The sequence below is a fragment of the Zosterops lateralis genome, assembly GCF_965231275.1.
Source record: "Zosterops lateralis genome assembly, chromosome: Z".
Taxonomy (NCBI): domain Eukaryota; kingdom Metazoa; phylum Chordata; class Aves; order Passeriformes; family Zosteropidae; genus Zosterops; species Zosterops lateralis.
Window position 1 is genome coordinate 18776934 of NC_139800.1, and position 23296 is coordinate 18800229.

The 23296-nt window shown below is 40.8% G+C and overlaps 3 protein-coding genes across 4 annotated transcripts in view; 2 read left to right on the plus strand and 1 right to left on the minus strand.

Annotated features, from left to right (window-relative positions):
- The window catches only part of NADK2 (NAD kinase 2, mitochondrial), a 29178-nt gene extending 26939 nt beyond the window's left edge, over window positions 1-2239 (plus strand). For both annotated transcript variants that reach the window (XM_083883918.1, XM_083883919.1), the window contains one exon: window positions 1736-2239. In XM_083883918.1, the coding sequence (XP_083740044.1) occupies window positions 1736-1874 (139 nt within the window). In that variant the 3' untranslated portion in view covers window positions 1875-2239. The remainder of the gene's footprint in view (window positions 1-1735) is intronic.
- A 138-nt stretch (window positions 2240-2377) lies between these two features.
- On the minus strand, window positions 2378-17347 carry SKP2 (S-phase kinase associated protein 2). The gene is made up of 10 exons (XM_083883920.1): window positions 17268-17347; window positions 16108-16364; window positions 14500-14611; window positions 14072-14215; window positions 13445-13579; window positions 12122-12220; window positions 10510-10637; window positions 8884-8935; window positions 8131-8238; window positions 2378-6993 (listed from the first exon to the last, which is right to left on the minus strand). Exons 1-10 carry the CDS (start codon window positions 17273-17275, stop codon window positions 6780-6782), a joined length of 1257 nt encoding a protein of 418 aa, XP_083740046.1. The 5' UTR covers window positions 17276-17347; the 3' UTR covers window positions 2378-6779.
- Window positions 17348-17471: 124 nt separating this feature from the next.
- The window catches only part of LMBRD2 (LMBR1 domain containing 2), a 31312-nt gene continuing 25487 nt past the window's right edge, over window positions 17472-23296 (plus strand). The window contains exon 1 of the mRNA XM_083883478.1: window positions 17472-17576. The gene's annotated coding sequence lies outside the window, so the exon portion shown is untranslated. The remainder of the gene's footprint in view (window positions 17577-23296) is intronic.

Here is a 23296-nt window from a genome sequence, read left to right on the forward strand (position 1 = left end):
CCCTTGAAGTGTTTCAACATCCAGTTTGTGCTTTGAATTACTTGAGTATTGTTCTTGTAACAGCAAGATGAAAATGTTTCCTAGTTGTGTTATAGCTTTTTAATGTTTGATCCCTGCACAATCTTACAGAATAAAAGAATCTCACTGTGCCCAGTTTTGGATATGTGCCATTTCCCTCAGTATAAGACACAGACATTGACAAACGAGTGAATTCAGGAAAGGGAGGATAAGGGAGCCGGAACAGGTGGTTTATAAAGGAAAGACTCAAACAGTGCTTTCCTTTAGCCTGGAGGAGACAAGACTAAGGGGGAATCCAGTTGTCTTCAGCTACCAGAGGATGGTTACAGCTGAGACTTGAGTTAAACTCTTTTCAGAGCAGAGTATAATGCAACAGCCATGAATTTAGAGGATGTAAGATTTTAATGAAAAAAAGAATTTAAAATTCCGAGTGAGAATAGTCGGGCAGTCAACCAGATTGTCTCTATAGATTGTCTTACCACTGTTCTTGGAGATATTCAAAACTCGCCTGGGCAAGGCCTTCAGCCACCTAACCTGTCTTTAAAGTAAAGCCTGCTTTGAGCAGAAGGTTGGACTGAATGCATTTCCAAACTGAATTATTTGCTGATTCATCGTTTTAACTTAGAGTGCTTGTGCCAGTGGATGTTTAGATTGAATATTGGGAATATTTTCATCATGCAAAGGGTTGTAAAGCAGTGGAACAGGCTGCCCATGGAAGTGGTGGAACCGTGATCCCTGAAGGTATTTAAAAGACATAGGCACGGCACTTAGGGACATAGTGGTGGGCTTGGTAGTGCTTGTTTAATGGTTGAACTCCATGATCTTGCATATCTTTCCCAATCTAAATGATTTTATGGTATGTGGAGCTTTCCACAGTTAAATGTAAATATGTACAACCATTAGTTATATATCAGAATAACTGAACGTACATACAAACAATAACATAGAAACTATTGAAAGCAATACAGTATTTCAGTTGTAATTAAAAGTAAAGTCAACCTTTTATGTCAAAATAAATGTCTAAAGGAGCTCTGAGCCAAATTCTTCATTCTATCTTGTTCAGCTCTAAAAGAGATGCCTTCAATTTTATAAGATTATATTTAAACCTGTTAATTTAAATATGGTATAGTCAGACTTTAATATTGACAATAATATGCTGCAGTTCTTGAAGTTGCCTGGCAAGCATCCTGACCTTCAGCTTTGTGTTTGTAATTACTTTTCCTCTCTCTAAATGATTAATGTAATAAAATAGATTACTTTAATGTCCAAATCCTTTGAATCTCAAGTGTTGCTACTTGAAAATATTTATTTCACATTACATGAAGACTGCATATTAGAATCTTAAACTAATTGTAAACTTTTCTGTGAAGATTAAGTAAATCACAGTTAAATAGGATCATCAGTAGCTTTCTTGGAAAATTATACCTAAGCTCCAGCTTTCAACACCAAGTATTATATTAGAGGCTGTGCTGAGACTCCGGCAGCAATCGGCTCCATTGACCAAGTTCTTTAGTCCTTGCTGGACTCTTTGATAAGTCCATACAAAGCATGGGTAACTTGAGGGATTCTAGTGCTTAGTACCATGCTAAATGGAGGTTAAGCATTGACTGGCTCAAGCAAACAAACGTCTCAGAACCAGTTTGATTGTTAAGTGCTTGTGTGAAACACTTAAAATTTTAAGCTGTTTTATGATAACTTACATGTTGGGTTTTTGCAGAGTCTGTGTCCGTTCCCGTTGTTGGGATGCTTGTATGGTTGTAGATGGAGGAACATCTTTTGAGTTCAATGATGGGGCAATAGCTTCGATATTGATTGACACAGAGGATTCACTGTGCACTGTTCTACTGGAAGAATGAAGGAGCCTGATGTCTTTTGCTGAAACATTTATGGATCCATAGAGGGAAACCATGGGGATATCACAATGCTGCATTATATTGGAAGTTAGCCTTTTCAGAGCATTTGGTGGAAGCTTGAAGTGCTTTTCATTCCTTTGGGTTGGGGAATCACTAGCCTGATATTTAAGCTCTTTTTGCATCTAGTGTAAAATATGTCTGAAATGTTGCCTCTAACTTCAGTGAAAATTCACATTTTAACCTGTAAGGCAAACATGAAAGCTTTGTAAACACAGGTAAATGGGTTTAAGTATTAAGTCAGTAGCATTAAATATTCTGATGTACAGTTTTTTAGTAACAGTCTGGGACTGATGAAACTAAATACTTCACACATACACTTTTGTAGAAAAGTTGACTGTCAAACTAGCAATTTGATGCAAGGATATATAGATTTTGGTAAACCACGATGTTGATGTAAAAGAAATGAAAATACGAATCTTTTGTATGCTTTTCAAAAATTGTTCAACTTTGTAGTTTCATACAACTTGTGGCAATTTTTTTTTTGTTCTTCCAGTATTTTTTCTACTTTGTAGACTTACATCAAGAGTATAAGTCTGGTTTAATAAATACTGAATGAGGTGGCTTTTACTTTTTCTGTTTGGCTAGATAGGGACCTGAAACCCAAAGGTTTTCTTGAGCCCATCAGGAATATACAAATTATAGAAATCACGTTGTAGTAGGATATATTCCTTCACCGAATGGATTAACTGGCAAGCAGTTGATCAGAGACACTAGTGTATATAAGTGGCTATCATTAAGAAATATATTTGGCCTTATTAAGTTGAATGGTTTGGAATTTTAGGTTTTGAATTTTTTATATTTAAAGAAGAATGAGGTATGCTGGGTACTAGAGTTGGAGCACAAAGCTAATAGCTGTGTTTTCCAGTTTTCCCAAAATGTTTTGCCTTCTCCAGAAAAATTAAATTTCCAATCCTGTTCTGAATTCTAGTGCTATATAAATCACAACAAATTAATTTCACATGTCTCTGCTCACCTTAGGTAATCAAGTTGATAATAGAAAGGAAAAAAAAAAAGCTCTGATTAAAGGTGAGCAGGTGACCTTTTAAGCCTTTTAGGGAAACTGATCTGTGACTGCCTTTTGAAATCTGTGCTTATGATTGCATAGGAGAGGCAGAATTTGACAAAACAAATATTCCAAAACAGCAGGAACTCTTCTGCTCTACATGACTTGAAAATATGTTTTGTCTACTACAGATTGCTTTCCAAGAGTGAGTTTTCTTCAAATGACTTTTGAATGAAGAGACTTCTGTAACAGATGTTCTCAGGTCTAAAGCAAATGTTCTGCAGTGCGGCCAATCAATCAGTGTATTTATTGGCAATTGCAAAATGTAAACTGCTCTTTATTGATGAAGAAAATGGACAAATAGAGTGAATAGAACTTAAAAATAATTTAGAGGATACTGATTTGACCAGACCATTCAGTTCTAGGAAAATGTGAAACTGATGGACATGTCTGAATAAGCTATCACTGTGTATGTTTCACCTTCTAACTGTGCTGCAGAGTTATTTACACTATCGTTGTGGTGATTGTAGACCAGAGGGGAAAATCATAGTAGCCAAATAAGCTTGCAAAAGTTGGTAAGTTCAGGAACTATGAGAATAAAGCTCTTACTGTCCAACTGTCCAAAATAATGTGCAAAGCTTGTCTAAAGGTAAAGACACAAACGACTAATCTTTCTAAAAGTTGTGTGCACACAGACTATGGTGTTCTAGTTATTCTCAATCCATCTGTAACCAGTTAAGAGATTGTTTATTATGTGCCTCTGTCAAGTACAATAGTCAATATACCGTTAGGATTCAAAAAATCCCCAAGCCCACAATTGCCATTAACACTAATTTATTACTTCTTAGGACTCTATCACTCTTACATCAGATTTAGGTATTGGACACATGCACAGCAAATCTATGGCAGAAATCCCACCCCCTGCTTATTTAGACATTTGTGTGCTGTAATGTTTTAAGGGAGAATGGTAGTCGGATCAGTAAGCATACCTCTTAAGCATGCCTGTCATTCCTTATTATGAACATCAACACTAAAAGGCAATGTTTTCAGGCCCTACAGCCCCAAAGTATGATCTAGATTAGGACTTAATAAATTTTTCAAGTCAAATTCCTAACTTAGCAAAATGGAAGCCTGACCTACTCAGAAGTGGTCTCTACTGGTTTTGTCTGTATTTAATTGCAGTTGTGTTGAAGCATTTACTGGTGAATGCTTAAATTGACTAGGATGATTCAGAAATCTATAATTAATAGTAAGCAGCTAACTTTTTTTTATTAAAGAACTTCTTAAGGATCCTTTATGATGAAGGATTGGAGTACAGACAACTTACTTGGTAGACAGTATTCCAGGACAGGATTGAGTCTTGGTTTAACGCCGATTTAATCTGCATGGACTGGCAGTGATTTTTGCACCCCTTCTACCTGCTGAGTCAAGTCCATGGTATTTTCATTTAAGGCTAGTCTACACTGTGTTCTAGACCTAAACTAAACCTGTTATTCTTTGCTTTTTTTTTTTTTTTTCCCAAGTGGTGTTTATACATTCTGTAATAAAAGCTAAAAGGTTAATTGATAAATGAAGCTGTCCTGTGCCTTATTTCAACCTTCAAAAGTTTCACGTGCTCAGTTTCTTCTCACTGCCTGTTTCAGGTTGTTTTAATGGTTTGCAAGCCTTCATGCACTTACATGTGGTAAAGAGACTAATCAATGTAGCAGGTTTTGTTATGGAGTGCATAGGGCTACTTATTATTTCTCTTAGGAAAGGGTCAGTTGAGCACCTTATCCAGAGGACTTTGATTATATGTCTACTGCAGCTGTTATCATAACCATTCAAGACAGGCAACAGGATGCTAATCCCCTTCCAACACTGAACTTTGGTATGTAAAATTATTACTTCTAGTTAAAGACTTACTACTGTTCCAATTCTGCATAAGGTTTTAAAGCATAATCTAATAAATGTTGAAATTATTTATGATAACACTCTGTCCTTTAAACAACCATTGATTACATACTGCTTGGAGAAATTTCTTTTTGACCCATGACAAAGTTGGTGGCAAATCAGGGAAAACATTGAACCATCCACAAGTCATTTTGTACAATCTAGCAATTTCTTACATCTTTATTAATATCAAGAGAAGTTGCATGGGGTTACATTGTGCATAAGAAGAATTTACAGTAATTTACAGCACAGTAATGCTGTGCTGCAAAGATTTACTTTTTCTTCTTGAAGTAATTTAAGGTAGAATTCTAAGGCAGCAGAATATCCTATATCCTTCAACCTCCTATTACTCCTCCATTTTCTACAAGGTATGTTGCCCATTAACTCCTTTGTAAGGGGTACAAGCCCATTACTAACACCTGTTACTGACACTGTTAAATTTAATAAAAAAACAAACCAACTTAGATTAACAAGATAATTCATTTTTTACTATGTTCTATGAAGTCAAGTTAAATATCAAATTCTAGTACTCATACAACCTTTCCCACAGTAATTAATCTGTTCTGCACAACTATGTATTCATTCCTGAATGCTTCTCAAGACTGCAATGGGAAAAGCTGTATCCATGCAGTGGCCTATAGTAATATGTTGGCTACTCTTAAAAACATCCATGAATAAATTCAGCTGTTTGCTTACTGCATTCATGGGAAAAACAGCAGCATGTTTATGTCCTACAGAGGGTCCAAGTCTTGCCCTAGGAATTATCAGCTAAAACAGCTGCTGGAACATTCTAGGTTTATGCATGAGGACCCTGATAACAGATGCAAATGAAAGGTTCATTTAAAGTGATTACCTGTCCCTATCCTTTATTTGGTTTTGTTTTTCTTTTTGGACAGTTCCTCAGCTTCCTCTGACTTAAAAAAAAAAAAAAAAAAAATCAACACTAGACAATAGTGGTTAGTGATAAAAATACAAGTGAAGTGCTACTACAAGCAAACTAATACAAAAGAGAAGTTTATGTCTCTTGATAGCACCAAAGCATCTCTCTCTTTTAGCATTCTTACACAGTAGTCCCAGGTTCTGGTTTTTGGTCATATGTAGAATTCTCTCTTTGAGCCCTCTTCCTGCAAAACTTTTACCAATTTATCAGTTGCAGCTGAAATATCTGAGAGAAAGTTTTACTTACAATCAGGCTCACAGAAGCTACATTAAGTTCCTGTAATATGTAATCAGAAAACCTAGGACCACAACATGAAATAATGCATAACCAGCACCTGTTTTTACAGATGCTAATTCTAAACAGGCTTTTCCAACTGTATTTGGCTGAAAATGAAGGCTGCTAAAGACCAAAGTTTCCTTTGTGGCCTTTTGAATAAAAACTTCACTATAGCTCCTTTATGCTGCTTAACTTGTAAGGTATTGAGCTGTCTCTTAGCTGCTTCTGTGTAGATATCCCCAATTTACTGTTTTCAAGTTCAATTCATTCATACTACTGTACCTTTTCTTCAGTTACGTAGTTGAATAGATTTAATATATAAGTATTCATTTTGAATTCTGCAAATTCCTTAATAAACCTTATAAAGGTATCTGGCACCTCTGCAAGCTGTTCCAGAAGCTGCAGACAGTTGCTAGAGGCTGACACTACTTAATTATGGTGATTTGTTTCATAATTCTTTTTTCAAAGATCCCCTGTAAAAAAGAAAGACTGAAAGAAATATTCTATAATTGCTCACACATCATCAAATTTCTAAAGGCTTTAAGTACAAAAAAATGATATAAAATATGAACCAACATTAGGGTGTAAGACCAATTTAGAGAGTAACAGTACTATGATAAAAGGTGCTCCAGCACTTTTTTCCCTACGGAGCTTCAATACACGGTATGTCCATGGTAATCAGGTGCATTGTACGTGATCACAAGAAACTAGGATTTCTCAGTGTCAATCTGCATTTGATGCCCCAAATCTCATGGCTCTTTTTATTGCCAACAGTTGGCCTTGCAATGCTAGTAAAGTGTGAACCATTGATCTTCATGTCAGGCAGTGCTTCCTCGAGGAGCTGCAGGGAGCTATCAGTCACTATTCCAAATACCTGAAGAGTCTTCAGTGTTCGAATTTCACCAAGCTCTCTAGAAAGAGAAAAATAATATATTAATCATGAAACAGAAATTTTTGGGTGTTTTTCAGCCTGTACCCAAGCTAGATAACTCCATTTCTACTAATTTTTTAGAAGAGGGTAAACTGCTTAAGCACATACTTAATTGAAGCTAGTACTCAGCATTGATACTTCAGGAAACTGGCTGAATAAATTACTTCTTTGCTAATCTCTCTCACAGACTGAAAATAAACTGATTCTTCCCCTTTCATATCCTTGGACTTAAAAATCTAAAACAAGTGAAGGAAATTGCCCAGATGAAGTTCCAGGATGTGGCTCAGAGGCCACAAGCCCATTAAGTACTATCAATCAGTCTCCAATTTGTAGCAATTTTGGTGAGTCGCCAGACCCAGCTTCTTGATTGCTTTACATTTTCCCAGACATCATCTGAACTGTGTATCTTACAAGCAAGTACTGGAGCTAAGTACAAGCAAAATCAAAATACTTGGGTATGTGCTGCCACAGCAAAGGTGCTTCAGATCCTAATTTTCAATAATCCAATTCCTCTCAACCTTTTTTCTTGTTGGCCATTTCCTTTGTGTTGACCTCTTTCCTGGAAGTATTGGGATTGAAAGCTTCTATACTAATAAAAGGCAGAATGACCTCATGAACCACTCACTCTAAGCCATGTTTCAGTCACAATCAATAACTGATAAAGGTGCACACAAAAGCAAATATACACAGCTTACTAGTCCAGCCAGTACTGTTAACTCTGCCAGCTCCAGCAAACCTTGCTGCACACTCAGAAGTCCTGACATCAGTACTTGTCACTGGCAGGACTGCAACCTCCCATGCCAGCAATGAGCACCACTGGTATAATACCACTAACAGAAGACACGAGGCATGCATGGAGCAGCCACTTCCATGAGTACAGCCTGCACCACTGAAAGATTATCTCAGCTTTGGTTCCAGTCTGGATTCTCAAAGGCTACAGGTTCTGGATTCTCAAAGGGTAGAGGTTTTAGGTTATTTTATCTTAGTTTTATTCCCAGTTCCTCATACCATTAAGTTTTTTGAAACAGTATTTGCAATTTCAACCTAAAATAAAGCAAATTTAAATTAACTTACCCTCTGCATGAACAAAAAACAAGGTCAATTAGAGGTTACTTACACTAAGGCAGCAGGTGATATCTGGTAACATCGGCTAAGGCACAGGTGTTGTAGGAACACAAGTTCTTTAAAATACTGGAAGCATTCAGGCTTTAACATCATGCTGTCACTGTACAGAGAACACATTAAATAATGGTATAAGTATACAGCAGCGGTAAATTTACTATTTTGAAAATTCAGGCAGAGGAATTTATTGAATATATATACTTTTTCTATGACCAAAGTATGTTTTTGCTGAATATGGAAGCAACCCATGTATAGAAGCCTGATGTGTTGGGCATGCAAAGGGGCAAGTGAAGCAAGTGAAGTTTCTTTTCACACAGCTACTCTGCAACAGAACTTATGCCGTGAACAGGCAAGTTCTTCAGAGATTTCAAAATACTGTAATTGACTAGGTCAAAACCAAAATACACCTCTTTTTACAGTTACATGGCCAAGTAACAAATTTGTATTAGATATTACTTAAACCCTCTCTAGGATGCTAGGCTAATGATCTGTAGGCATCTAAATACTTCCTTCCATTCTACCTATCAATTACCATCTCTTGTTAGTTAACAAATCCTGTAGGTATCTGGGGTAACAAAGACATCTTTGATTACTTACCTGCTCCAGATTAGGTCACGCCAGATAGCAAATCTTTAGTAGGCTGAGGTTGAGTAGTATTTTCTGGATGTGCAGTGCTACACAATGTTGCCTCAGTGCTAATCCCCCGAACCACAAAGATTTAAGGACTGGTTACCACAGGTCTTCTTACCTGAGATCTAAATGGACAAGTAGAGGACATCTCTCCACCAGTGTTTTCACATCTGAAAGAAGTCACACAGCGTCAGTCCCTCTTTCAGTAACAAGACAGATGTCCACACATGTTCATTTATATCTTTTCTACTGGAACCCCGCAATTGAAGAACAATTTTTCAACTACAAGATACGTGCTTAAGACACAGCATACAGTCTGCCTGTGAAGATACCTTACATGGACTTCTTTCAGCCCTCAGCAACACAGATACATTTAGTTCAGCATATTATCCCTAGAAGTCAGTTGCATCAACCATCAAATTAGGAAGACAGTAATTTAAATTGTATTTTTGTGAAATCTATCGAGACATAGTTATGGTGAGCGGCCTGAAATACTAACATGTAGTGAAAAAGTAACTAAAATTTTCTATCAAATATCCTTTCAGAGCACCAAATCCTTTAGACATCTCCATTTTACCCACAAAAAATTCTTTCCCTATAAAAAAAAGTTACGGTTTTTCTGATGTAAACTGTAAATTTTTGACTTTCTTTTCATTGTCTGGAAGTAGCATGGAATCACCTGTGGTTCAGATAACATCTAAAAGCCATAGCGAGGTGCTCAACAACATGCAAGAGAATTTTGTATTTCAGAATTCACATGCAGAAACTAAACAAAACAATACCTTAATTATGATGATTAATGTACTATTCAAGTCTTATGCCTGAAAATTGCACTGAAACAGAGTAAAGTCACTCAGAGAAAGTGTCTGACAAACAGAAAAGGTCAGCACATGATCTCTAATGGCTCAATTAGAGGGCCCAAGGTTCAAATTCCTGATGTGGAGAAGATTATGTAGCATATTTGTTTATGTGCTTGGGGCTGAGATAAGAAGATTTGCCTATTTTCCCACAAAGGGAATACATGAAGGGGTCTGTGTGATATTTAAACAGAAATGAGAAGTCTTCCCCTGCATGTCATCCAATGCCCTATTGTTATATTCTCTCACTGCGAAAATTAAATTCTCTTTACCACAAAAGAATTTTCACCCTTTAGCTATGGTCTTGTTCATTTTGAGGTACCCTCCCCCAAATCTGGACTTACCTGCATTTTCTATAACCATCCAACTTAATAAAACTTTTCTTTCTAGAACTATTAGCAAATAAATGGTTAAATGTTGATTACTGAGATTATTTGCCTTCCAAATTAACTGGTATCTATCTGGATGTCGGTCTGAAACTCAAGCACTTACTATGACTGTTCTCTTTTAGAAGATGCTTTCAGCAGACACAACAGAAGCCTTAAGAACGCTCCAGGAACAGTATCTGGAAGGCTAATTTATAGCACACAAAGTCCTGCCTCCAGGAATTACTTCACAAGTAAAGGCTGTTCCCTCCAGTTGAAGAAGAAATGAGTTTTCACTTGACTGTTCCTAAACTCAGAAGAAAAATCATCTCACCTTTCATGCCTGAGGCAGAAATATGGGTATGAGTCTCTGACAGCAAGAACTTCAAACTATACAGAGCACAAAAGTTACTGTTAGTACATGATTCTTCTATACAAAGAGTGAATGCCAACCAGAAGAAATTATAAAGGCTGTTGCTTCATCCCCGTAGTGGGTTGAAGGTTTGTCACACTGCTGTTTACCTGCTATTTGTAGATTCTCTCTGTATCCACTTAAATTTAACTGGGTGACCTTTGAAGTAACATTACTGACTGCTGCTTTGACATGAGCGGCTGTGAATTCACACCAGGACAAGTTCAGCTCCTCCAGCCTATACACAGATGAACAGAGTTGTGAACAAAAATGGCTGAAACGCAGTTCACATTCTAGTACTTCCCATTACAGTTGATACTTTTAAAGCAAATATTTGTAACATGCCTACTGCCAACTTACTGTATTCATGACTAGAAATTCTAGTATGACAATAATTAAGCACTAATGAATGGAGCAAGTTACTCAGCCAAATCTGTCTTTGGAGATTTTCAAGATCCAACTAGAGAAAATCTTCATCCACCTGGACAGTGCTAATTTTAAATCCTGGTCTGGGAAAGGGGTTAAAGTGACTTCTCAAAGCAACTTTCAACTGGAATGATTCAGTAGTATCTTAGGAAGTGAAGGCTCTTTCCAGAACTGCCACAAGGAGACACTGTCTTTTCATCAGGTTTGTGACCTGAATCTGTTACAACTGAACAGATGGTCACATTTAGAGGAAAAATCACCATCCATTATTAGTACTGGTCAGATGACCAATTAATCCTAATTGGCATAAAATAATTCATAGTTTTATATAAACAATGGTCATGCTGTGAGTTCAACTCTCTTCACGTGCTTGATTATCTATAGCCTGTCACCAAGGAGCTGGGACAAAATACTGTTCTGTGTGCAAGGTGCTGTAGCTGTAACCAAGGGACAAAGACACGGTGAATGCACAACTACAGCATTTAGCTAGCACTCTCTACATAAAATGAAAAAACAGTTAAATTGCCACTAGCATTCCTAGGATCAGGTCTGCCATCTGCTATTCACTATGCACTGCACAGACTGCCATCCCCTAAAGAGCTCATGATCTGAGTCATCAGACCAAGCAACAGACAGATTAAGGCTTTGGCTGCCCACTTAACTCACAATTTGATTAAAAACCATGCTTTTGCAGAAGGAATGATTACGTATGTTGTCCTGCAGGTCACAGGAAATCAGCAGAAAGGTTGGGATATAAATCCTGAATTCACTGGGGCCCAGTTCAATGACATTCTGCCAGCAGATGGTTTAATCACTGGAGCTGTCAATCTCTACATAGGCCTTCATAAACTAGAAGGTTACTGAAGGATTATTCTACCATGGAAAGACACAGTATTTTCTCAGCCACTCATACTGTACTCTGATTGCAAAGGGAGCTCTGGAACTCCACTCTTCAGTTCCAAAACACAAACTTCTATCTTTGTGAAAATTACATACTATTTTCATAAAGAAAATCAAATTTACATGATATCAAAGGAACATAAATGGGGCTTACACACCCAAGAAGATGATTCAGAAAACCCATGAAAAACTACTGAAATACATCTTTGCTATTAAAGAAGAAAATAGCTCGATGGAAAGAAATTACCTGACTATTCAGCTAATAATCAATTGTTAGGCATTTAGGAACAAAAACAGGCACAAAATACAAAGAAAGTATTAGGTACAAGAATAACTGGGATTCCTAAGGAAAAAAAATAAATGTTTCAGGAATAGCAAAACCTGATTTTGTCTTACATAGAACAGCTGCTCAACATCAGCTCCAAGGCTTCTGCAGAAAACCCTGAGCATCCACAGAGATTTAGTCGTATCAAATTGGGATTTCTAGCAATGCTCCTGTAGAGAGGCAAAAAAAAAAAAAAAAAAAAGAAAAAAAAAAAAAGAAAAATCTGATAAAATTTAAATGCTGAACATTGCATGCTTTGCTAGCATGTGACTATTTTTAAGACCCAATTTTCCTGAACAGGGAAATGTTCATTAAACATGAAGTGCTGCATCTGTAATCAACTGACCAATCTGAGTCACTAAGGGTCTCAACTCTGTACTTGCTGTATCAAGGCACAGCATTAAAAGGGATACCTGTCTATTTACTTAATACTGCTGACAAGTCTGCATATTTACAAACTGCTATGTTTACAAGGAAATTGTTTCTTTTCACCTTTTCCTGTTGTATGCTAATAAACATACTCCACAGCTTATCAGACATGACTACACCTCTACAAAAGAAAAAAAACCCATCCCATTTCTGATTTCACCCCTCTGCAAGATGGAGATTATTCCAGGACAAAAGCCATGTCCAAATAGCATTCCCTGAATGCATGTGTTGGCAAGATTAGAGCATACACACAAAATCTGGAACACTCAGTATGCGCATTTGTTCAGAAGGCAATAAAAATTCTATCATTAGTGTGTGATTAGTATCCAATTTTCAGATAGTTTTAACAGTTACTACTGACAATATAAAAAGCCAAACTATACTGATTTGTTTGCATTCTGGTTCCCCCTCCCTGGAGAGAGGAAGGCATCAGAAACCAGGACAGCCAGAGTCTCTGCCATCTGATTTATGGTCCCTGACACCTCCACAATCCCCTGGTGTGACTGAACAGGTTGACTGCACACCCATTAGTGTCTTTGCAAAAAACATTTTGTCTGCCTGACAGAATCTGTAATCTTCCAGGACTTCAGAAATTCAACCAAAAAGTGAGCAACAGTGCAGAAGCACAATGGGCACCTGGCAGGAGAGCTACTGAGAGCCCTTGGAATAGAAAAGAACCTGCACACCAAACATGTGGGAGTACAAAAAAGGGAAAATAAAAGTAGCCCTGCCGTACAGCTTAGCTGTGGGAACATGGACACATAAACCCTAGAGAGGTGAGCAGTTTCTCCAACCTCCTGCTGCTCTGGGGAATTGGGAGGGGGGAAAAAAAAAGGCACCTAAAACTGGCTATGTCAAAAGCCTCCCAAAATGAACAACTTTCCACTGCATTCTTTCACTAGCCTGCACAAAATGATGCCACCAAACAGAAGGTATTACTGAATATTCCCAAACATGTCACTCACTTGATGATGTTGTCAGAAAGCACTAGACCCTCCAAGCTGAGGTTCTGCAGCTTTTCACACAGAAAAAGGATACTGTGGAGATCTGCAGCAGACACTGTGCAGTTTGACAAATCCAGGTGCTGAAGTTTAAGAAGACTAACAAAAAAAGTAAAAGGAAAAATAAAATAAAATAAAATAAAGGTTACTAAAATTGCATTAAAACTTGTTCTATAAATTCTTTACATCACAAATATATCCCATACACTACAAATATACACAACTTGCAAAAGCTATTTTTACTGCTTTCTTCTAACACCTGGGAGTCCATCCTGCTGGAGTTAAACTATTTTTCGAGTGTACCATATAAAAATGCTGGAGATTATGATAATTCTTTGCCTTGCAAGATAAAAACTGCATTATGGTACTTGATATTTTAAAAAAAATCACATCAACTAGGTTTTAAATAACTGACAGGTAAGTGCAGATCCTCCTGTTTTAACAGAGGCTTAACCACTGATTAGCTCTTCCACACTCCAGAGACAGCATGAATACTACTGCAAGTTGCTATTACCTTAAAACCAAAAACACACAGACTGTGAATAGTTGAGACCCAGTTTCAGGATCCAGAACATGCAGAAAAAGCCTTACTTGCTTGTTTTAAACAACGGATCCCCAATGCAAGATCTCGGGCAACGGAACACAGTAACACCTGCAGGCAACAACTGTCCAAGCACTCCTGGCAGCAGATTCCCACCAGTTAAATCAAGAGTCTGCCAGAGAGATTCATCAAACCTGGGGCACAGAAATTTTACTTGTTAATGAGTTCAGATGGGTAACGGGTCTAAGCTATGAGTACAACCACAGAAAGTTTTCAGTATCAAAAACAGACCAAGAGAAGGGAAAGCTATTTAATGGACTACAATAATGTTAAAGCATGTGACATCTTTTGGTTATACATACCCACATATGGCCTAAATTGAATTATGTATGTATAAATAAGATGAGAACCAGACCATTTAATGGTCTATGGAAACAAAGATTTTCCTTAGTACTAAATGATGAGAAGCAATACTTACGAAAGCCGATGCCATCTCTTGCAAATCATAGAAACTTTCAGCAAATCCTTGAGGGGCAAACAGGCAAAGATTGTCAAAAGTAATTCATCTGGAAGTGCATCCAAAGAAATACCTTTAGGGAAAGAGCAAAACATGTTCTAGTTAAATCTGGTTCATTTTTGCCTGCTGGTCAGATGCCCTGTTTGGTTTGGTTGTTAAAAGCCCCTCTACAGTTCCTCTGTAGGCTGTACATCACTTTATAACAGACATCAGCCCCACTATTCATCTCCCTTGCAGCTCATCATTGTAGGAAGATATTTTTACCATCTTTGTCTAGGCACAACTGGTAAATGCAAAGGCTCCTGTAATATTCACTTTGTATACACAGTAAAGCCATGGACACTACTCACATACTCACTCGGGGAACAAGAGCATCTTAGTTACTGCCTTTGTAATCTAACACTTGTGTAATTCTCTGGGGTTTCTTCCCCCCCCGCCCTGCTGCTGAAATGCCCACCCTACCTGTGCATGTAAGAGTCCCAGAAGAGAGCACAAGGTCGGCTATGCTTCTATGTGATATCCAGAAAAAATCAGGTATCACAAACTGCTTCCTAAAACATGCATGCTGTCACCACTTCAAGACTTATGTGAAACAATGTGTGTGATCACAGCTTCTCTCAGGGCTCCAGAAGGTGTCGTGATTCACATGGGAGATTTCTGGGTGGTGGAGCTCAGTAACAGCTGCCTTTGACCCAGCATTCCATCTTATATAAAACCAGGACTGTCTGAAGGCATTCCCACCTTCTGTGTGACAGCATAATGTCCAGAGAGAGCTGCTTATTTATTTTGTATCCCATACTCATTGAGAATAAAACCACATTTTGACACCAGGGAAAGGAACCCAGTATTCTATAACATCCCTTTCAAGAGCCTAAGACCCCTGCTCCTTCTCTTTCCAGCCCAGCAGCCTTCCACCCTTTGATGGGCTTTCCCTGTAGCTCTCTGGCATGGTCCCTCATGTTGCTTGTTTCCATCAGGAGCTGGGACACTGGCACACCTCAGCCTGCCCTCCTTACTTACCCTTCTCCTCCTGCTTCCAAACAGATAATTTTTGGACTGACTTTGGTTTTAGATTGATTGATTTTAGCTTGCTTTTTCTCTGTGTGCTTTAACCATCTAGTAACTACAGTAAACACTGGCAACAAGCTTTGTCACACTTTTGCTTTCATATTAAGCCTACTTTTGCTACTGATTCTTTAAGCAACCCTAAAACACTGATTCATAACACAGCCCTCCTGGGACCTCTGTGCCACCTCTGTCCCCCACACAAGAGCAAACAGGCACAGGACATGCAGCACAACCCCCCAGCACACGTACACAAGTGCTCACAGGGTCAGGCAGCAGAGAACCATGCTTTTCATGGGCCACAATGCTGGGGCCAGACACACCCACCCTTGTTTAAAGGCATACATAAAAGAGGATTTATCACCCCAAGCCTGAAAGCCACTAGATCTAAAAGTGATATTCTGGCTGGGTAAGAGCAGAAGTACACAATAAAGCAGGGCAGAGTTGTGGTCCCACCCTCCATCTCTGCCGAAGGGGAGCAGGACCCGGGCCAGGGGCCGGTACCTGACTCTGCCTCCCGGAGCAGCCACGGCCGCCGCACGATAACAAACTCCTTCTCGTTGTCCTTCAGCTTCTGCCGCTTTGGAGGAAGGCAGGGCGGCGACACCAGCAGGTCCTGCGGCGTGTTTTCATTGCCCAGCTTGTCTTTCTTAAGGGCCGACACTCCCATGGCCGAAAGAAGCTCCAAGTTCTTGCCGGAGTCCCACTCCAAGCCGGTGGAAACATTAGTGCTAGAGGATGGGATCTCCTGGAGATGCTTTCTGCAGACACAGCAAAACCCAGAGGCTAAGGGCACTGCCAGGCTGACACCAGGCACAGGATGGGGACCCCTGAAACATTTCAGTCACTCGCACTCCACATCCACACGCAGGGGGCCCAAGCGTGGGGTCCGCGGGCGCGGGGAGCACCAGCCGCGGCCACAGCGCGGGCCTGGGCTCGGTCCGCCGGGCTTTGGGGAAGATCCCGCCAGGGACTGAGCGCGCCCCGCTCCCGGATGGGGCGGGCGAGGGATCGGGAAGCGGAGCCAATGGAGGCGGCGGGACACGGCAGCCTCCCAACACCCCAAACCCGGACACGGCCGGGCGGGACCCCGGCACGGCGGGGCGGCAGCGGGAGGGGAGGCACGGGGAGGTGCGGGGAGCTCTCCCCGAGGGGAGGCACGGGGAGATGCGGGGAGCTCCCCCCGCGGCTGCCGGTGCTTTGGCCGAGAGAGGCGCCCCGGGCACCGCACGGCTCCCGCGCCCGCTGCACCCCCCAGCCCTGAGGGCAGAGACCCCCCGCTCCCCCGGGGCACCCGCGGGGCCGCGCACACACACACAAACACACGTGATCCCCGCACCGCTCGCTCGCTCGCCCAGGAGCCCTTTCCCGCCTCCCCGAGCCCCACACCCGCTCCCGGGGCTCCCATGCACAGCCACCCCCGCGCGGCCGGGGGATCCGAGAGGATCCACGAGGGCTCACGCGCAGCCCCGGCGCCATGCGGCTTCCGCGCAGCCCAGCATCGCTACTCGCATCCCCACGTCCCGGGGCATTCCCGCGTCCCGGGGCATTCCCACGTCCCGGGGCATTTCCGCGTCCCGGGGCATTTCCGCGTCCCGGGGCATCTCCCAGTCCCGGGGCATCTCCCGGTCCCGGCGCCTCCCCACGTCCCGGCGCCCCCGTACCTGTACATGGCGCTGGGAGGCCCGCGCGCACCCCGCGCCTTTCAGCACCGCGCCATCCCGGCGCCGGCCGGAAGCTGCGGCGGGGGAAGCGCAGAGGCTGCCGGGGGCTGTAGTTCGCAGCTCTGTGCCCGCCCGGGGCGGGGCCGTGCCGGGCCGGCGGCGGCGGGCGGCGAATGGCGGCGGCTCCGATGCGGAAGAAGCCGGGAGCGGCCGCCGGTCCTTACGCCACGCTCTGAGCCCGGTGCCGGCCGGGATGGCGGGCGGCAGAGCTCCGCAGGGGACGCGGCGCTGAGCGGCGGCTCGAGAGAGGTGAGGCGGCGGTGGGCGGGACGCGGGGCCAGGCGGAGCGGGGCCGCAGATGCCGAGTCACGGCCGGGCCGGCTCTCCTGAGCGGGGACGAGAGGCGGGTGGGAAGGGGCAGCCCCGGGCACGTCCGCTGTGGCAAGGACGCGAGGGAAGGGTGGTCGCGGGGCAGTGCTGGGTGAGGGCGGGCGGCGGTTCGTGTCCAGGCCCATGTCCCGAGTGTCGCCCGCCCGTCAGGGGCGCGGGGCGGCGCTGGTTCCGTGCCCGCGGAGCTCGGCGCCGCACAGGCCTGTGCCGGGGAGCCCTGGCACGGTTCGCCGGGGAACCATCTCTCTGGCAACACTTGAAACTGCCCGTGGCTGGTCCGAACCCTCACCCTGCTTGTTGAAACCTTGCTGTCTTTTCACACCGTGTTTCACAGCCCGCGGGACTTTCACCAATGCAGCTCTTCCTGCGGGATTTTTTTCCCCCCGAACTGCTGGTTTTGAAATTGGTGGGGATTGGGGACTAATTCTGAGCACACCTACAACCCCACTTTTAGTCAGCTGGTAGATGCTGTCTCTTTTGTTTACTGCATGACGATGGAGAGACGTGCCTGTAAAATTGAGGGTGGTAATGGAACCCGTGGCAAAGACTTTAAGTCAAGTTTAAGTCACATACAGAGAACGATGTGACTCAACACTCATATCATCTTAATAAAAGGGTTTTTTAACTGTTTCTGGTTTTAACTTAAGTCACAGAACAGTTGTTCAAAGATTATTTAAGCAGATAATCAGACGAAAAAGAGGTCGAGTTTTGCTTTAAAGAAAGAGCTGAGTTTATTTCACCTTTTCTGCATACTCTTTTTTCTTTGTAAATCATGCCACTCTTCTCTGTTAATGTACAGGAAATTGAAAGATGATTTTGCGGAAAATCCAAGTGTTTTTTACAATCTGGGATTTAACAAATAGTCTGTTTGCCTGCCCGCAGTCTTGGGGCAGTAGTCATGTGACTGCCCTACTGACACCTGCTTTGTGTGAGTGCCTTAGTCTGGTAGTCCAGATAGCAATTTCTGTTCTTTTTTTTAGATTCTGTACAGTGCAACTGTACAGTGCTTGCTTTGATTCTATTTCACTTCCTCTGATAAGTGAGTTATTTTCTTCTGTGTGTTATTTTCAGCATAGTTCCCTAAACTGAAAGATTCAGCCTCTGTGGTACTTAATATATTAAAAATTGGACTTGATGATCTTGAACATCTTTTGCAACCTTAATGATTCTGTGATCCATTAGTAGAGGACAAGGCAGCACCATATAAAACAAATGAGTTTGCCATGGTTTTGGACTGATGGTCTGTGCTTGCATTTGAACACAAAAATCTTAATGTTCCTTGGTCAAGCATTTGTCTTGGATTTAGTGCTACTGTGTGGAACTTAGTCTCCTGCAAAATCAGAGAGTACTGCCATTTTGAATGGTGTCAGCAGAGCATTTTATTTTTTTAATTAGAAGATACAAAACATTTTTCCCTAAATATTGATCTATTATCAATTAAATGTTTAGTCAATTTAAAATTTTTCTTCATTGCAAAATAGTTAAACGGACAGGTACTAATGAAGTATCAGTCAATACATAGACTGACTAGTGTGTCTTAGAAGGACAAAGTCATGCAAATTGCTTTTTCACTAATCTCAGAGGTTGTTTCTCTCAAATTGTGCAGTCAGATAATATCTCTAGTTGGTTTTCTTGGGCACTTTGTAGCTATTTTCTTTCTTTAGATAGTTTTCTCACTGTACAGAGATAAAGCAGGTCTTTGTTGTCTGTTTATAAATACTATTTCCCCCAAGCTGTACAGGCCAATGTGTAATAATAAAAGTAAACAGAAAAACCCAAACCAACCAACCAACCAAAACCCATGATGCCACTCCTCCCCTAAACCTGAAACCAACCTAAAAGAAATCTCCACAACACACTATGCAGGCTTAGATATTAAAATGGCTGAAGGGACTATTTGTGGTGTTGCTTTGCCTCTTGTCCTTCTCGTTTACAAGTTCTGGAATGTAAGTTATCCCATTTTGTCATTTTAAGATGTAAGTGTCAAGGGCTTTTAGTGTGAGGCAGTTCTATCAGTGCTAAAGGCTGTAGTCTGCTACGACATGTCTGTAGAGTGAAGTCTGTCTTTATGATTCTTAACAGCATAATTTTGCTGAGCAGGGCCTGTTTCAGAAACCAAACACTGGTGCAGAGGGGAAATGGGCCACTGAATAACCAAATCCATATGATTCCAACAGATGCTATTTATTGTTTACATTACATGGCAGATATAGATTCTAGGTCTACTGTCCATGTGGGCACACATCTCTGGGTTCTTCTACACTGCTTCTTCATGAGGCAGGCACACCTCCTTCAGGATATCAAACTGGTCGACCATCCATCCTCACGTTGTGCTTCCCCTGTATAGGGTTTACATATTTGCAGACATTTTCTTAGGCTCTCTTCTTATTCTTGATCCTGTTGTTTTCTCAGTAACCTTAATGAATTCCTGAGAGCTCTAACAACAAAACTATAGGTGGTTTGATAATATTACTCACAACCAGTTTGGCTGGTGCATCAGAATGGCCTGTTATACAGATACATTGCTACATGTTGGGTTTTTTTGCCAAGTGAAATGTGCTGGTAGAACCTCAGTAAGAACTAGTAGATTATTCTCTTGACAGAAAGGCAGAAGGTCATCATTGAGCTGGCCATTGATATATTGCAGATGGCAGCTTTTGTACTTGCAGGGGAGTTGTGAATTGACCTGGAGGTGGGAGATGCTGTTGCCCAGATCTTTTTTTGGCACGTTAAGGCTCTCAGTTCTGTCCCTGACTGTCTCTGATAATCCCTTTCATAGTTCGGCAACTTTTTTGGTTACAAGTTTTCTTCAGATGTAATTATGATCTTTAAAAATACAAAGTAAGGCTTCTTGGTATTTCAGGTGTTTCAACTGAAATACCCAAAATCTCTAGAAATGCAGCTTTTTCAAATCTGTTTGATCTCTACTTGAGAATGCTTGAAGAACAAGAAAAAAAGTCTTTACTATTCTAGAAATGTCGGAGGTGCCAGACAGGAAAACCAGAAGCATGGTGGCTGTCTTTATTGGTAATGTTTGAAGGAGAGACAGAGCTACAGATTGTCAAACTCCTCTTCTTTTTGAATTCCTGAAAAAAAATTCTGGTGCTAAAGCTATTTGTAAGTAAATAGAATATAGTGGGTAAGTAAAAGACAGCATCAGTTTGTCAGGGACAAATAGCTGAAATAACCTAATCTGCTTCAGTAATGACTGATAGACATACTGTATACAAGAGGATTAGTTTATGATCTTATATATCGCTTAGTAGCACTTTGATTCTGTTCCTTAGGATGTTTTTGCTTTGGAAAGAAAGCTGGGAAGAGCCGCTGTTGTGGCTAAGGAGGCCATTCCCTTGTCATATACTTTTAATGGTTTTCAGAGTTTCCCTAATGGAATAGGATGAGAATTAAAACAATAGAAGGCACAAAATTATGAGACATTTCAGGTATTTCTGAGAGTGGTAGTGTAAATAAAAGTACCTTAAAGATTTGGAAACTTGTGGTGAGGGGAACAGGTACAGCTGGGCAGAGCTTTGTGCCTGTGTTATGCAGGAGAAATCCACCACAGAAATACAGGGTAGAGAAGTTGTGTTTCCTGGAGGGAAAGAATTTGGAGGCTGAATTTGTAAAGGAAAGATCCTATTGTCGTGTTTATACTTTCTAGTAAGGCATGTGAGGCAATGTTTACCCTTTGTTCAGGCCTCTCTGCTGGGAGACTGGGTGAATCCTTCACAGATCTGCTTTATTCTTTCTAGCCCTTCTTTAAGAATATAGTATTGGAGTATCTTTGTTAAATTTGGTGCTCTATTAAAGCTCTAAGAAAGTGAGAAGTTTTTCATTCTCTGCCGATTCCTTTAGTAACTTGAGATTTCTGTACCAGGCAGAGTAGTTAGTTCATTTGTAATGCAGATGCCGTGAGTGCAGTTACTCTTATGTTGGCAGGGCAAGTTAATACTGTTGATAGTAGGGAGTCTATCATATAAAGCCTGAACTGAGCCCTTTATGATCCATGCAGAGTTAGTAGCTGGGTAAAATTAAAGACTTGACTGATTTTGTCTGTGTCTGAAAAGAAGCAGAAAAATCCTAAGCTAACACAAGAGTGTGTCCTTGTATTTTTAGTTGCACTTCCTGTGCCAGCGTTTCAGCTTTTAATCTTATTTGTATTAATCTGTAGTTGCCTGGTTGTTCAGAAACTGAGTATGCCAATAAATACTTCTCCATTCATGGTGAGGGCTCTCGTTACTTTGTCATTGCTTTAACAGGAGCATCTTCTGAGCCATTGTATGGTACAAGAGAGCTCTTCTGAAGTAGTTATTTAAGGACAACATTTTTGTAGTGATTCTGGAATTTCAACCAGCTGATACTAGCTGTATGCCAATAGTGAGATGGTTGTCTAAATAAAGTGATGAAACAGGATGATAGGTAAGGAGCTTACCTTTCTTTGAGATAACAACCAGGTTCAGTGTCAAATGCTGCTTTCCACAGGAAGGCATGGCTTTATAGGCTGCTATAATGTATTTTAAGGCCTGATTCTAGTAGCACTGGACCCAGATATGTCTGCAGCATTGGGTTGGATTTAGTACACCAGAAGACCTCCTCTCAAGAATTGCATTTCTCACTTTGTGGGTTTTCTTCCATGTAATCCTTTTGTGTGAAGAGCTAGTTTTAAATGGTTTCTGTCTAAAAATTTTAAGATGTTATTTTGAAAATGTGTATACATTAATTCAAAATAACTCTGTTATTAGTCTCAGTCTTTTGAAAAAAAAAAAGGCCTTTGTTTTTGTGTTTTGAGATTAAAATAGAAACCAGAGAATAACATAAAGATGTGGTTTATTGATAACTGCAAAGTCACCTTCATCTTTGAAAGTGAGTTAAGTTGTGGTAGGAATCAATTCCATCTTTATTTTAGCATATTCAATATATTTTTATAATACTTATGACAGTAGCTGAGTGCAGCATCTTGCGCAAAAACTTTTTACCTTCTGTTTTGGTAGAAGCTTTTTAGGTGTGACTGTCATAAAAACTTTATGACTAATGAAGTGAATACTGTATAATTTTTTTGTTTACATGGCAAAAGGTGTGGCTGTAATGGGCATGAAATGCTACATGCCAGATAGCAGTGCCTTAATGAAGCTGAAACATACTTGTTTTACTGTTTTTGCTTCGGTGGAATTTGCTGCTATACTGTAAATACAAAAGACTTCTCTGAGAAGACAAGAATGGTACAATAGATGTTCTATTGTCAAGGACTTTTCTTTGAGTAAGTGATTGAGAAATGGGTGAGATATCCTGAGTTTTTAATGTACAAATGATCTAGCCAAAGTAGAGTGCAGACAAATAGTAAGGGGATAGTATGTCCTAACAGAAGTGTAGATAATTTGATAAACATGTTTGATGAAAGGCAGAAAAGAAAATGTGTGTAAATCCTTTGACTAGAAACAGGAAGGTAACTTGAGCTATTTTCAGAATACAAAATTTTCTGTGTGTCACAGCCAATACGGAGTAAACTGACTGCTCTTACTGTTTGAAATTCAGTTATGAAAGTAGAAAATGAGGAGAAACAAATTTCACCGGGGAAAAAAAAGTCACAGAATAATTGTTCCTCTGTGTCCTCAAGGTAGTAATGGCATCACAAACTTCAG